Below are 16,471 nucleotides of genomic sequence, written 5' to 3'. Positions count from 1 at the left end.
ACCCTTTTAACTCACTTCCTCCAGTAAGGTGATTTCCTACTCCTTCCAAAATATTTACCAACTGGGAAGTAAACATGTAAACACATGTGTCTATGGGGGCTCATTTAAAGTACTACATATGTATTAAAGTGTGTATCAAAACAATTCAAGTCACAATTTTATAACAAATATATATCTATAATTATAATACATCTTATTATTTAGAGAATTAAGAATGATAGACATTTAGCCAATAAACTCCACTAGCAATATTTGTTAATATATTCAGTAATGAACATATTATTTCTCTTATACATCTGCTCTTAGCATTGAGTAGCTTATTTCCTAAAATACTACTAGGAAGGAATAATAACATTCTGTGAAATATTCAGTTCATCGTTGAGCTGGGTGGGGCGAGGTGGAGAGGTAAAGAATGGCTTTTCCTTCTACTTTCCCTTTCTTCTAAATAAGTTCAGAGATTAATTGTGACTTGTAATGGATGTAGAGATTTATTGTCTTTTGTTGGCAACTATACTGTTCCTTATTTGGAAATAACATCATTAAGTAAATGTCTTTTTCTTACATAGAGTATATCTTTTGCAAAACAACTAAAGCAAATCAGCCATGGGCACGCCAGATTCTTTGTAACTTCTAAAGTGCTTTCCTAAATCATTTACCAGTTTACTTGTTATATTTCAAAGTGTCGCAACAAAAAGGAATTGTTTTTAGAACATTCAGTGTTAGCAATAATTTCATTATATACATATAAACTTTGTAAATCTTGGAAACTTTTTCTTAGTTTGAAATTTTCTAGTATTCATACTTCTAGTGTTTATACAAATGTTTAAACAGTAGTAAAATATGAGACTTGCTCCATGTAGGTGCTTTTATAAGTAAGAGAGATAAAGAAATCTCTGAATCAAAAACATCACACTGGAAGTCAGTGACTTGCAGTGTTTTATTTTTCTTATAAATCTTTTAAACTCAAGCTTCTATGTAATTGCTGTCACTCAGATTTGCTTTATGGTATGAATTAGAGCTTTAATGACTGGATGCGTTTTAAAAATAGAATTATAAACTAAAACATAGCCATTGAAGATACTTAATACATTGACTATTTGACATGTCGTCCTGTTGAGGTTAGCAGGGAAATCTTTCCTGTCCTCTGTACCAATGACATTGGAATTATGCTTGCTGAGCTAGCATAGAAAGTTTATATTTTTAGTTGGGAACAGTGGCATGTGCCTGGAGGCCCAGCTAGTCTGGAGACTGGCAGGAAGGACATTTGAGCCCTAGACTTTCTTGTCATCCTGGATAACATAGCAAGACTCTGTCTGTAAAATCAAGGAAAAGGAGAGAGAGGAAATTTTGCTTTAACTTAAAAATAACAAACAAACAAACAAACCACCTTTTTCTTGCAAGAACTTAAAGAATGTTATTTTAAGGATTGTTTTTAAAACTGTGGTTATTTCAAGGTAATATTAATGCATTATATTAACCCTAACCCTGATTTTAATATTATATTATAATTTATTATAGTGAAAGGATGTAAAGCAAAATTAGCAATCAGAAAAGGTTGCATAGGGCAAAGTGGAGGAAACAGGCACAGTCTTCCAAAGCTCCCTTTTGAAGATGTTACATGGACTGTGCTTACTTCCCCCACACAGTGAGTTTTAATAGAGTGAAAGAGGGAGGGAGAGAGGAACAGGAGAATATAAGTGATGTGATAACAATTGAGTTGTAATCTGAATAAATCAAATAAATAAAAAAAGGAACACATGTGCTACCAGCATTAGAGCCGGTGCACACCTTTAATCCCAACACTCAGGAGGCAGAGGCAGGTGGATCTCTATGAGTTTGAGGCCAGCCTGGTCTACAGAGGGAGTTTCAGGACAGCCAGGGCTATACAGAGAAACCCTGTCTCAAAACAACAACAGCAACAACAAAAGAGACCAAGGGCAAAGGAGTATTTGTTATAGCCAGATGACAAAGTGCCTATACTATCTGTAAATGCCAGATTCTATGCCCAATAGGAAAATGACTGTTCAGCATAAACCCACTGTACAGGCAGTATTAGATACAGTATAGCAGTTTTGTCAGTTAGAGAGTAGTGGCAGTCTCGCCATATCTGCTGTCCTTGTTAGCACTCAAGAGAGAACCTTGCAGGCAGGGTCTTCTAAGAGCAGTTTCGGGTTGCTTTGCTTTGTTGTCTTTGTCTGCCCTGTCTGCTGTGTGTGTGTGTGTGTGTGTGTGTGTGTGTGTGTGTGTGTGTGTGTGTGTTGATTAATTAATTGTGGATCAGTCAATAATTTTGTTTCTGTAAGTATAAATTTCACTAACATAAGTCTTAGCCTGGACTTAACTTACACTTGTTAAATAGCCATAATAGCCAATATTTAGTCAGTTCTCTAAATATTTTACATATGTTCTCATTAATCTTCACATAGCTATAGGATACAGGTGTCATTACTCTCCTTTGGTGTTAAGTAATCTAAATTAATTATTTCTCAGTTAACACAGGTGCTAACAAATATGACTCTGTCTACTGTATTTATTAAAAATTTTAATGTAAAGAGTTTCTGTTTTAATTCTTTTGTATTGACTATAATTGAAATTAAGTTACTATGTATGTAAAAGTAGTGAAGAGGCTAATTGTGATATGTCAAGTTGGTGACTAAATTGTTTAGATTTATAGTTTCTTTTTAATTATTGTTTAAATTTTGAGACTGGGTCTTGTGTGTAGCACTGGCAGGCTTGAAATTCAAGGTCACATGCCTTTGTCTCCCATGTGCCAGGAGCATAGCAATGTAGGTTCCTTATGTAGCTCTGTCAGGGTGAATGGAGCATCACTGTGTAAAGTGTGGCGGCCATTCACATGCTGTAAGTGGTCTGTGAGGAGATAGGAATGCTGGACATTTGGTATAAAATCTTAATACTTTTCCTGTAAAATTGTGTTCCCTAATTTTTTTCTTGCAGTCTTTAGATGACCTTTCAAATGTGTCTTCTGATGATTCTGTACAACTTCATGCCTACATTTCAGACACTGGTAAGAGACTTTGTCAAACAACTACTACTTTTAAATAGGGGCCGTTGTAATATCTCTGTTACTTTTACATTGATTCTTGCATTCAATTTGTTTTATGATCATATTTTCTAATTTGCTTTCTTTGAAACATGTTCTTCATTAAGTCCTGTAATGTTTGGTTGCTTGTATATTTGCATATTTTTCTTCTCTAAGGTTGCCACTGTTAACATTTGAAAATGCTTATTTTTTTAAGCATTTTATCATTTCAAGTAAATTCTAAAGCCAATCTTTGCCTCTTTGTACTTGAATCTTGCTGATAATCACTTTCATACTTCCCATTTTTTTTTTCATGGAGATCTCTAATCTGTATTTGCCTTAATGCATTTAAATGTGGCATAGATATCTAGGGCAGAGGATTTCTTGCAAACATTCCTAACAGAACCTCACAGATACTTTCATGGGTTGAACAACCTAGGGCTATACAGTAGGAAAAATGGATAGATAGATAGATAGATAGATAGATAGATAGATAGATAGGAAGAAAAAAGATAGATATGAAGTCCTTATTGTGACCATCAATACTGAAGAGTGTTAAAAATTACAGTTTTCTCCCCTAACCCCTCACTTTCCTAGAATGTAGAAGTATTCTTGCTGTATCTACATGCTGCGTTATACAACTACATGCCTCAATTAACTTTCATTTAGTTTACATTTTAGATACTGAAAAGAAATTTTGATACCTATGTTTAGTTTAAAATGATGGTCTACATTTTCAAAAATGGCTTTGTTTTCTTGTGATCCTCAGTGGAGCTAGGGATTCATTTTGCATCCTCTTGTCTGCTGGCTTCTGGAATAAGCTATCAGTTGTTCCTTTGCCTTTAAATATGTCACTCTCCCTTTGGAAGTCACTAGAGAACACATTGTCAGTTAAAGTAAAGATCTTGTTATTTTTCCTTTTAACTTGACTTAATTGTCTCACTTTTTCCTTCCATAAATTTTTAACGAATTTAAAAATGTCTGCATATTCTTTAGTGGCTTGTCTTATAATTTTAAGAATATCTATTAATGTGTTAGTCTTATATTCCATAGAAATATTAAATTTTATATCTAGAAGAGGACATTTATGTCCATGTCAATGATGTTAATTATTTTTCTTTTTAGTTTGTTCTGATTTTATAGTTGTTTTATTCAGTTTATTTTTCAACAACATATTATTCTTTAAAGGTATGAGCATAAGAACATTTTTCAATAGATTTCTTTTTCTCTCCCTCAAACTTAGAAAAATTCTGCGGAAGCAATATCATGTAGTAGGGTTAAAAGCACAACTTTGACAAAATTGCCTGGGCTCTCACTCTGTAGCTTCAGATAGGTGAATTCCTGTGAGGTTTCTACTGCATGTTCTTCATTTGCCAAGTGGAACCTTGATAAAAATGCCTATCTCATGCGATAGCTATATGTATATCTAGTTACACTGGTAATTGCTTATGTGTGGCAGGCATTATATGTGTGTGCTTCTTCAACAAAGATTTATTTTTCCAACTGGACACTGATTCATGATCTCATGTCCTTAACATTTCTGTTACTGATCAGAAAACTACAAAAATCCAGTGCCCTGCTGCTCTGAGACTTGTCCTTGACCTCTAGTGTCTTCTGTTTCTATCACCAAGAAATCCTCCTTTTAAAAATATTGAGTAACTATATGTGATTATCATGATGAAGTTGATTTTGGCAAAATAAATTGTTTACATAATCATGACTTCATAATTACTGGTTTGTAATTGCCTTCTGTGAGCAACATTGGCCCTAATAAAACCGAACCTTCCAGCTCTGTCTCCATCTTCTTCATGTTTATAATACACAGTAGCTTCATGTCTTTCTTCAAAATCAAGTTCTCTGTTTTCTGCACTTGAAAACATTACAGTCATTTTTCTTCCTGGTGCATATGCACCTGGGTAGGCTCTTCTCCCTAACAGTTTGTGATAGATCCTATTTATTCTTTTTTAAAATACTTTAGTACATACTCTCTTTCTCTTTTCTATCCCTTGATCTCTTCTTCAATGTTACTAATTTGTAATTGGTTATGGTTATGGCTGTATTGGTTTGTATTGTATATGTATTGGTTATGGCTGCCTAAGTGGCTTCTACATAATCTTTTCCAAACATCCCCTGGTCAAACTCGATAAGGCCAACCTTTTATTGCTCTAGCAACAGTGTTTAGAAGAGTCTTTAACTTGATGAAAAAAAAAAATAGGTCTATGATTGGTTCTGTTGAGTCTGTAAAAGAAAGCTGACAATAAAATGTGAGAAGTGAATACAGTCTAACGTGTGTAGAATGTGAGGACCAAAGTATTTCTGTTACTACTATTATCATCAGTATTATTTTCATTGCCAAAGAAAAGTATTAGTAATATATGTAAAGGGAAGGAAAGACAGGTTTAAGTAGGAAGTGCCAGTTTTAGAAAAGTTGCCAGGAATAGTTAGAATGAGACTCTGTTCATGTACATTTGGCAATAGATGTATACGTTTTACGTTACTGAAATAATTTACTAAGAAGGCACATAGAAAATCCTTTGCTTGACGATTTGGAAGACAGCAAAACATTTTGGCTGTAAAACGTCCCCTTTTTTGTTTCTTCACAGTTATGCATCATTGCAGTCTATATAGTCTAAACTGATACCATTCCTCCCCCCCACGGCAATGTTATGAAAATAGCTGAAGAGGGAAGCAGTGGAGCCTAGAGGTGCACAGTAACATGAAGACCACTGTCGTGGTTTTGATGGCATGTTTATGCCCTCACATTTAGGAGAAGCAGAACTGTGGTCTTTACTTGTAACTCAGTATCATAAAGGACAGATTGATGTGAAACAAGAGCTAGGAAAACTTGGTTTGGATTCTGTGGCAACATCCTTCATAATGTGTAAAAGCTCTCAGGAAGAGAAGCCAGTGCAGACAGCAGTTTATGGTTGGTGCCATCATCAGATGTTCCGCGTGCTTTATGTGTGGTCATCATTTATTATATCACATATATGTGAGCACGGGAGATAGGGTTCTGTTTTATCCCTTGTTGCCATTCTTTTGTCTCAGTCTGTCATTTCAAATTCTTCATTTCATGTTGTCTTTTTTTTGTTTGTTTTTGTTCTTCATCTCCCTTCTTTTTGTGTCTCGTTCCTCTTCATTTTGTTTGAAATGACTAGTCTATGCTGACTATGACCCATATGCTGTGGCAGGCGTTTGTAATGATCATGGCAAGACATATGCACTATATGCCATCACTGTGCACCGGCGCAACCTAAACACCGAGGAGATGTGGAAAACCTATCGGCGTTACAGTGACTTCCATGACTTCCACATGAGAATCACTGAGCAGGTAATGAGCTTTGTAAAGCTTGTGGCCTTCACTCTGTTTCTGATATTTTATATAATTGGCATAATTGGTGGCATGGTTTTGTTCAATGAACCAGTAAATGAAATGTGGAAACTTGAACCACTCTAACTCATTGTGAAGTGGAGTAACAGTAAAACACCAGAGATATTCTAAAATGAGAAAGTTAAATAAATGTATATTTCTGAGAGAAAAAGCAACAGGGTAGAGGACTGGGAGAGAAAGCCTGTACTCTGAGAGGTGTTTCTTGTTTGTTTGTTTGTTTTGTTTTGTTTTTGTTTGTTTTTTAGTTTGTTTTTTGTTTTGGGTTTTTTCTTTTTGTTTTGTTTTGTTTTTTGTTTTTGTTTTGCAACAGGTAGAGACTGCTATGTCTCATTTGGACACATGGTGGGTTTTGGAGGCCCAATTCAAAGCTATCGTTATGTTGAGTGGTACTTCCATCCAAGAGTGCTGCTAAAACCTGGATCCTTTGCTTAAGTTATTTTGATTCACAATCTAAAATGAACCTGACATTAACCAAATACTGCTTTAAATTCCTACTAAATTTAATCTTGTTTTGTAGAAGTAACTATAAAGATCTTTAAAGTTAAATAAAAAGAAACTGTTTCTCTTTCCTATTTTTGATGAGCTATTTTTTTTCTTTTCCTTAACTTAGAAAACACAAAACCAGATGAGATGGAGTAGATAATCTGTGGAGCTTATTTTTACTCCTGAAAGTCTTTGATTGATTAAAATGTTAGTTGTATAAGTAATATCTGGCCAATAAGGTAATAAAGATAGCACATAATTAGATTTAAAATGACACTGTACTGTAGGAATCAGAAAATATCCTTTTTCACATAATATATTCAAAAAAACCATGGTCGACACCATAATAATCTCATTAAAATGTTCTGCAGATAGAAGAAGATAGACTAGTAGCTTTAAAACGGTTAAAAACACAAGGTATTGGCTATCTTTTGTGCATTAAGTAACAGCACTGTTTGGAATCAACAAGTGATCGTCTTAGGACATGTCTTTTCATTTATAGATTTTTTAAATAGCTCTTTTCTTTATGTTTAGCTTGGTTTGTTTATAGATAGAGTTCCCAGCTCATATTGGAGAAAAATTGCTTACTTTGTATCTATTATATCTTTGTCTAAAAAGCATACAGAGCATATAACTCTTCTTTCATGCACTAAACCAATCATAAGTTCATAAAAATTATTAATGGCCAAGAATAATTTCTTAATTAATGGGAATTTGGTTTTATAGGACATTTTCTCTATACAAATAGTTGTATTTTTTCTATTAACATGAATAAATGTTAACTCTAAATAGTGTTTTAACAGTGAAATGATTTTTAAATTGATTTCATTTTGTTTAATTTAGTGAGTAATGTTTTTTCAATCTAATTAAATCAGTGAAAAATCATTTATTTTCTTTAAAGAGCTTAATAGTCTTATATTTATGGAGAAGGTTAATAAACTAAAAGTTCAGAATTTAATATTATATGCATTAAAAATGACATGAACTGCCCATTCAATTATTCTAGAAATATTAAGTTTTTCTTATGTGCCTCACTCTTCTCAGTTTTAAGACAATTAACAGTGAACCAAACAGTCTTGACTCTAGATGTATAACTTCCTATAGATACTGCACATTTCTGTTTCCCCTAGAAAAAAATCTGCATGAGTGCACAAGGACACTTATGACAATGATGATATTAAATATTCACTATACAAATGAATAAGAACATTTATGTTTGAATATTAATACATTTTGAACTTTTCTTAACATAATGTCAAACCTACTTCATCAAAGTTTTGGTGCTATATTAAGAATCTAAACTTGGTGTGTTTAATGTTGAAAGATAAGATCTTTGAGCTTAGATTGTCTACGATTTATATTTAGTATATGAGTCTTTTTTTTTAAAGGACATTTTGATTTAATATGTGTAAAGTCTTACTTTTTGCAAGTTTTTCTATGTTTTTCATTATTTACAATATTATAATATGTGTTGAAAGGTTATATAAATTCATTACCTTCTCTCATGACAGTATTTTAGAAAACTGATGCTCCAGGCAAGTAATGATAACCAAGTTTTTTTTTAATCTAGACTTTTCTGTTTTGTGATGTTAAATTATTGTTATTTGTTAACACTTCAAGTTTATGGAAGAAATTCTTATTTTAATGAATACTGGCATTTTTGTTCATAAAATACTTAAGTCTGGGGAAATCAATAACAGAAATCATTTCTTATCAATTCAAAGGCTGCAAGTCTAAGATCCATCTCTTAGGTTTCTTCTAACCTTCTCGTAAGGTTTCTCAGTTGTCTCATGCCAGGACGTGGCCCTTTTCCTGTATGTATGTATTCCTGGTGTGTGCCTTGAGGATAATTTAACTACGTAAATAAATACCAGTCCTATAATGTGTGATTACAGCACAAGGTACTAGAGGGAAGGCCTTCAGCATGTGAATTTGGGGAAATGCAGCTCAGAGCCCTGCTCTTTATGTTTAGCTTGGTTTGTTTGCCCTGCATTCTGAAAAAATGAGTGGGTAATTTAATAATTTGTCAGAAACTTCTAGTTAGGGATGGAAATGATTCTGAACCTCATCATCCCCGCCACCCACCTACCCCCTCTCTCTGTCTTTCAATGTCTGCAAGAGGAATTGGTTTTCTTTATAGAGATAATGTTTTTTAAACAAAAGATGGTTTTAAAAACTGCTTGCTTCGGTGTATGTAATTTGGAAAGAGGGCAAAGACTGCCTAAAGTTTCAGCTACTGGCAGTCTGCCAGGCCATGTATAGTAATTGCTTTTTCTTAGACTATTATAGCAACCGATATAGTAACAGCGGTAGTTTGAGAAGGGTTAGTACATTACTATTACGGATGCACCTAAATGTTAAGTCTGTAAAGGCTAGATTGCTAAGTTGCTTTGTATTTGTTATATTACAAAGAAATAAATAACATGACTATGACTCTTAGGGCTTTTTCTCATATTGTGTCTTATGGGTTTATTTTTCATATGATAAGGAAAGGTTATTAATGTTTATTACAAGTGTATACCGAGTTATAATACAGTTGCTGACTTAGGAATTTGTCTTTCCTGCTTTTTAAAGATATATATTACAGTGATTATTTTGTAGTCATTAATATTAAAATAGTCTATTAGATTTTAACAACCCATAATGTCAGAACTTTGATTAAAAATTTAATTTCTTAATATTCTCTTCAGGAGTCAAGTGGTTGCTAAGAAAAGCATTAATACTTTTCTATGAAATTTTGACTAATCTGAAATTTAGAACATCAAAATGAAACTTGCTATGGCTGGAAGACCATTTTCTTCAGTTATCCACCTTTGTTACTCTCCTTTGGCAATTCTTTATAATAAAAAGGATAACAGTAGTTTGAGCCTTGGGGACAATATGTTTGTGATGTTTTGTTTAATGTAAGAAACAAATTTTTCTTAAGTAGCCTTAAATTTTCTGAAGGCACTTTTGACATTGAAATTGTTATCTGGAAACTGTTGCTCTTAAAAAGAGAACTAACTGTTGAATGTATTTTGTCTTATAGTTTGAAAATCTGTCAAGCATATTGAAGCTTCCTGGTAAAAAGACTTTTAACAATATGGATAGAGATTTTTTAGAAAAGAGGAAAAAGGATTTAAATGCCTATTTGCAGGTAAGGCCACTGTACTATTTCCCATAGATTCCATTTGCTATAGTACACATGTAGATTTTTGTAAATGTATGTTTGGTGCAGCATGTGCATGGGATGCCTGTGACCCTGGGCTCCATCTTCAGCCTTACTAGCAGTCAGAACAACACAACTGATATATTGTGGCTGTAATTGTGGACTAATAACCACTTTGGAGGAGTAAGTCAAATGTGGCATACACAGTCTTTAACAGTTTAACTCTTTCTGTAGTTCATCTTAGTGATGAACGGACTTTTTATTTTTCAGACAGGGTTTCTCTGTGTAGCCTTGGCTGTCCTAGACTCACTTTGTAGACCAGGCTGGCCTCGAACTCACAGCGATCGCCTGCCTTTGCCTCCTGAGTGCTGCGATTAAAGACGTGTGCTATTAAGCACTCAAGACTTTTATTTCTTTGTGTTTAGATGCGTATGTGTGACATCCTATATTACTGTAGCTAGTATGTGGTGTGCCCAACAGTTAAACACTTCCGATTCAATACATAGTAGCTTTTCAGGTTGCCACAAAGACTAGTATATTTTTGTTCTCAGAATAGTTCAAGAGAGGAACAGAGCTGAAGTTGGTTCCTGGGTCCATCATACTGATCATAAATTTTTCTCATAGGAAATAACAAAATATAATTCAAGTTACATATTGCATACATAGGCTGGTAGAATGCCCAGAGATATATTTTCTACCTGAATACCCAGAACCCAGGTAGAGCAGTGAACCTTTGCAGTTTATCCTGATAAGTGGTTTGTAGTGCTCTGCATGCCCCAGAAGGGCATCATCCCAGTGACAGGGCTCCATTTTTGTTATTTAGCTCCATGTCTTCCAGAGGAGTCAGCAAACTGCAACAGGAAACCACTTGTTTGGAGCCATGGATTTATCTCTTTTGCTTGTAGCTTGCTTTTAATTTAACTTTTTTTTTTTTTTTTTTTTTTTTTTTTTTTTTTTTACAAGCAGTAGATTTGAATAGTTACAGTAGAGACTTTGTGGTCATAAGCCTACATAGTTACTATATAGCACTTTTAGAAAAAGGTTCAGCAAGCCTTTCTCAGAATATAGTGAAAATTAAGAGTTAAAAATGTAAATACTAGATATTTTGTCTAGAAGATTTTTTTCCCCTCTCAAATATTCAGAGCTGTGACTGGCTTTGTTTATAACTGCTATTGTAATTCAGTACTGAAATTGTGTACTGAAAGGACAGGAAAAGAAGAAAGAGAACGTGCTTTCACTTACCTTTGTCCTTCCCCAGATTGAAACTGAATGCATGGATGTATAAAAGGAATTTATAAAATTCCTTCAATATTTTCCTTCAAATATATTGAGTTTTAGTTCCATTAAGATCCCTGTCAGTTAATGTTTATACAATTGATAAAATTACTTTTCCCAAATGTGGTACTTTACGTTTATTTTTAAAGGTAACTCACTCTACTGTGTGCTTTTAGCTCATGAACTCAGTATGTCACAACTTGTGGCCTAGAAGGAACTAAACTAGATTACTAAGATCATTAGCCTTTGTGAAAGCAATATTTTTGGAATTTTTTATAACACTTGAAAGTTTTATTTATGTGTATCAAAATTCTACTTACAATATTGTTAACCTTTAGCGTTATTATATAAACAACACAGATTTCTAATGTGGATAAGCAGTGGAGCCAGAAAACAGAATAAAGTTGGAAGTATTTTATACTCTTTTTATAAATTGAAATTTTATAAGCAGTGCTATCTCACCATCTGAAGATGCTTTCATTTCTCTTTAGTTACTCCTGACCCCTGAGATGATGAAAGCATCCCCAGCTCTGGCTCACTGTGTGTATGATTTCCTTGAGAACAAAGCCTACAGTAAAGGCAAAGGGGATTTTGCTCGCAAGGTAAGCATGCTATTGAATTTACTTTTAAGATCTCCTTTCATGCTTCCTCTTTAATAAAAGAAAAATATAGATTTACACATATTTTGAAATGACATGTTAAGTGTGTCTTGGAATGTTGGCTTCAACCAGTGCGGTGTTACCTGGAGTATCTGCTAATCCCAAAAATGCAAGGAGAAAGACCACTGACCCAAATCATCATGGCCAAATTAATTAAAGCAAGCTTTTTAAAAATGTGTGTACACGAGCTGTTTCTCCTTAAAAGCAGGATTCAGCAGATCAGCATTGGATGTGAAGAAGACAAGGTTTCTATTGTTCAGGCCTAGGGTCTTCAAGTGGGAGACTTGGCAGACAAAATAGGCGGGGTAGAGGAGCGGAACATACACATAACAAGTTAGTTATCAGGCCTCCTGAAACAGGGAGTTAGAGCACCAGGTTGTCATAACATTTTGAAACAAAGGTAGGATTCCAAGATTGTTGTGCATCTTTAGGAAACAAAGACTTCCTTGTCATTTCCTGAAACAAGCAGCGCAGAACCACTTGGAGTTAACAGTTCCCAGTCCTGGAGAAAGAGATTTAATCACAAACAGAAATGGACCTAATTTGTCTTTAGTATTTAGTCTAAGATGGAGGGAGTCTGGTTCATCATATCTTATATACAAGCTCACATTATGATCTAATGGAGCTTGAAAGAAAGAAAAACAAGCAAACTTAAAATAGTCCATTAAGAAGGTTTGCCTAAAATAGATTAAAGCTTTTTATAATTTGGAGTAGGAAATGTTTTTTACTGAGCGGAAATGAGATGAGAAGAATGCTAAATAGGATGCATCATCACCTCCTAAGTGAAATGTTGTTATTTAAAGTTTTTTTAGTTAATTTAAAATATGGTACTGACTTGGGCTGTGCGGTGTCGTGTGAACAAAAGCCTTGTAAATGGGCGGGCCTCGTTGTCCTGCTTCATTCTCTGTTAGGGGCCATCATTATATTATTTTTCATTTTGTTACTTTAGTTTTGTCAAGAAATCAAGATCTTACTCTTCATTTTAACCCACTGTATAAATCAAGTAAGGTCTTTTTCTGTTTTAAATATGTCCCACACATAATTAACAAATGTTTGCTGGTAATAACAACAGCAGAAAGAAAATTTAAGAAGGTGTGCAGTAACCCTTTTAGAAGCTGGAGGTGATTTTAAAATAAAAAAATAAAAGCTACCACACTTCTTCCTTCCTTTGCATTGCAAAAACAAACACACAAAAATTCCAGAAGTTCAATAATTGATAGAAAATAAACTTAGGAATTTTAAGTAGGAGTTTATATGATTAGGATGTTGGATTTTAACATGGATGCTAACTAGTCTGTAGACTTTAAAATAGTAATATATATGTGCATCTATATGCATACACATACACACATATAAGTGTGGCTATGTATATTTATATTTTGTTTCCAGAGTGATTTCATTCTCTATCCAACCTTAAATATCACTAGAGATATGCTCCAGTCCTCTATCTTTTAGGTATTTGCCTTATTATCCTTTTTATGATTACATTAGTCCTAAGTAAAAACTGATAACAGTTTCTTGAGATAAAAGAAAATGTAAATAATAATATACCCTCAATTTAATAAGCAGAAGCATACATATATTTAGTGGCCTATTACATTTTTAAAGACCCTTCTAAGAAGACATTAGATTAAGCTACAAACATTTTATGAGAGACTTTTTGCAGCTTGAGGAATGTCTTGGAAACAATTGATTTTGTCTATTTCTTTTTAAAAATCCACAGAACAATTAATTAATTCATAGAACCAATGGCAAACAGCCTTTCTCTCTGCTTGAAATAACTTTTTATTTACTGTTATATTGTATAAACTCATTTTTAGCCATAGTTAGAAGTGTAAATGTACATTAAAATTCCATTTGTATGGTATGTTACTAGAACAGAGAACTGAGTAGAGCTGGCAACTTAAAGAATAGACAGCCCCTGTGTAGTTTTGCTGAGGATTTGCATGCACTCGCCTTCTGTGATGTACCTCTGTGCCTCATAATTCTAAAGTTTGTTTCTTGTCTGTTTTCAGAACATTTCAGAACACTTTCTAGGTCTGTTTTAAAACAAATCCAGTATTTGAAGAAGTAATCGTAGAGTGGACTTTTATGCCTGTGAAGTTCTCTTTAGTGAATATTATGTTCTATTAGAGAGTTGCAAGTTTTTCTTTACTTGCATCTCTTGTGATAAATATTCTCCAAAAGCTTTTCTTAGAATTATGTATGTCTGTCTGAGCATGGTGCAGGCTCTTAATCCCTGCCAGGAGGCATAGGCAGGCAGATCTCGGAGGTCCAGGCCAACCTGGTCTACAAAGGGAGTACCAGTATAGCCAGGACTACACAGAGAAACTATGTCTTGAAAAACAAAACAAATGAAAATATGAATTTTTACTTGTGTGCTCTTAACTAAGATTGAAAGTTCCATAATGCGTATCTGCTTTATTATGGCTGCTGTCTTAGTTACTTCTCTATTGCTATGGTAAACACCAGATCCAAGGCAACTTTTACATGAAAGAGTTTATTTTAGGTAGATGGTTTCAGAGGGCTAGAGTCCGTGGTGTCAGAGCATCAGGAGCTGAGAGCAAGCTTGATCTGCAAGTAGGGGACAGATGACACTGTGAATGGCGTGACTCTTTTTAACCCTCAAAGCCTGTCCCCACTGACACACTTTCTCCAACAAGTCCATCGTTCCTAATCCTTCCCAAACAGTTCCACCATCTGGGGAACAGATATTCAAGATTATGGCCCATTCTCACTCAGACCACCACATTCCACTCTCTAGTCCCCATAGACTTGTGGCCATACATAATGCAGAGTGCATTTAGTACAACTTAAAAGTGCCCAGAGTCTTTCACAGTGTCAACACAAAGCCCAGAGTCTCTTCTGAGTCTCACAGCAGCCTCCTAATTGTAACCTTCTGTAAAAAGCAAAAAGCAAGTACCAAACTTCCAACATACATTTTCACAGAAAATATATATTCTATTCCAAAAGAGGGTTGGGGTAGAGTGAAGAAGTAGTGGGTCTAAGCAAGACAGAGGTCCAGCATGGAGGCCGCAGTTGTAGCTCTATTCCGTGTCTGCTGTCAAAAGGCTCAAATGACGTCACCCTTCTGGCCCTGCTGACTGAAGTTTGCGACAAACTCCTCTCTCTTGCCAAGTCCCACTCTCTCTGTAGCTCTTTGGTAGATGTCTTGTGCTCTGGAAAGTGTCTCACCATTACTTTGGATTATGGTGGAGGTATGCAATGGTTAATTATATTTGTATCAAGTTATGTTTGGGAAGGTATTCAGAATTTCTCCGATAAGTAAACAGTGAGGGCTATTCTTTTTTAAAAATATATTTTATTAATTTATTCATATTATATCTCAATGGTTATCCCCTCCCTTGTATCCTCCCATTCCTCCCTCCCTCCCATTTTCCCCTTACTCCCCTTCCCTATGACTGTGACTGAGGGGGACCTCCTCCCCCTGTATATGCTCATAGGGTGTCAAGTCTCTTCTTGGTAGCCTACTATCCTTGTGAGTGCTAGTCTTATCCCAGTAGTAATTTCCTCAGTCAAATTTCAAAATCATCTATGTGTGTATCAACATATATATTTATGGTATCAATAGTTGTATTTCCTTTTTAAGGCAATGGCATACTGTTGACTGGAAAATCATTTAGCCTTTCCATAGTTGCACACTATATTTTCTTAGGTTTCTGAGTTATGTAACCGAGTTATGTATAATTTCTTTTTTCCTTTAGATGGACACTTTTGTAAATCCACTTCGCAACTCGATGAGGAATGTTTCAAACGCAGTCAAATCCCTTCCCGATAGCCTGGCAGAAGGAGTGACAAAAATGTCGGACAACATGGGCAGAATGTCAGAGAGGTTAGGTCAAGACATAAAGCAGTCTTTTTTTAAGGTAAAAAAAAATTTCCAGTGGTCTTTAAAGCAAACTGTTTAATGTCAACTAAGATCTGTTGATATTCTTCCCAAAATTGTCAGACATACATCTATAAAAGAGAAAAAGCTAGACAGTAAATTTATGTCAGAAACTGATACTAAAAATCTGTTCATTCATTAGGCTCTGTTGTGGTAGAGTTTTACAGATTTCTTTATAATAAATACTTTAAATTAACATTATTTTGTACCAACTTATTACACTGGGCTGTTTTGGTTCTTTAAGGATGTAGATTCCTTTGCAAATAAATGAGTTATAGTTAATATTCAGTCAAATACAAAGTCTAATCTTTCTTCGTTCAAACATTGAAGGCCCATCAATCAAATCATGGAGAAATCCTTCATCTAGTCGGTGTCTCCACCTGTCTTTATGTGCATACCTCTGACTGGTATAGAGGTTTCCAGAAAGCCTTTTTATTTGATTCCTAGACAGTGGGTTGGACTAAGTACCTTTGTTGCATCAGAAATGCACTTATACTTTTAGAATAATTTTGACATAGTTTTTTTTTCAAGGTGCCATCAAAGTTGTAAAAGACAGACCATAAACCTA

The 16,471-nt window shown here is 34.5% G+C and overlaps 1 protein-coding gene across 6 annotated transcripts in view; it reads left to right on the top strand.

Annotated features, from left to right (window-relative positions):
• SNX13 (sorting nexin 13) overlaps positions 1-16,471 on the top strand; it is a 102,168-nt gene that overhangs the window by 73,159 nt on the left and 12,538 nt on the right. For 4 of the 6 annotated variants that reach the window (XM_084793579.1, XM_084793581.1, XM_084793584.1 and 1 more), the window contains 5 exons: positions 2,956-3,025; positions 6,199-6,371; positions 9,943-10,050; positions 11,829-11,939; positions 15,722-15,883. In XM_084793579.1, the coding sequence (XP_084649705.1) occupies positions 2,956-3,025; positions 6,199-6,371; positions 9,943-10,050; positions 11,829-11,939; positions 15,722-15,883 (624 nt within the window). The remainder of the gene's footprint in view (positions 1-2,955; positions 3,026-6,198; positions 6,372-9,942; positions 10,051-11,828; positions 11,940-15,721; positions 15,884-16,471) is intronic. The other 2 variants (XM_084793582.1, XM_084793580.1) reach the window with 1 other exon arrangement.

The sequence above is a fragment of the Acomys minous genome (genome assembly GCF_964271855.1).
Source record: "Acomys minous genome assembly, chromosome: 8".
NCBI lineage: Eukaryota > Metazoa > Chordata > Mammalia > Rodentia > Muridae > Acomys > Acomys minous.
Note: the sequence above shows the minus strand (reverse complement) of the source record. Positions and strands in the feature narration are given on the sequence as shown.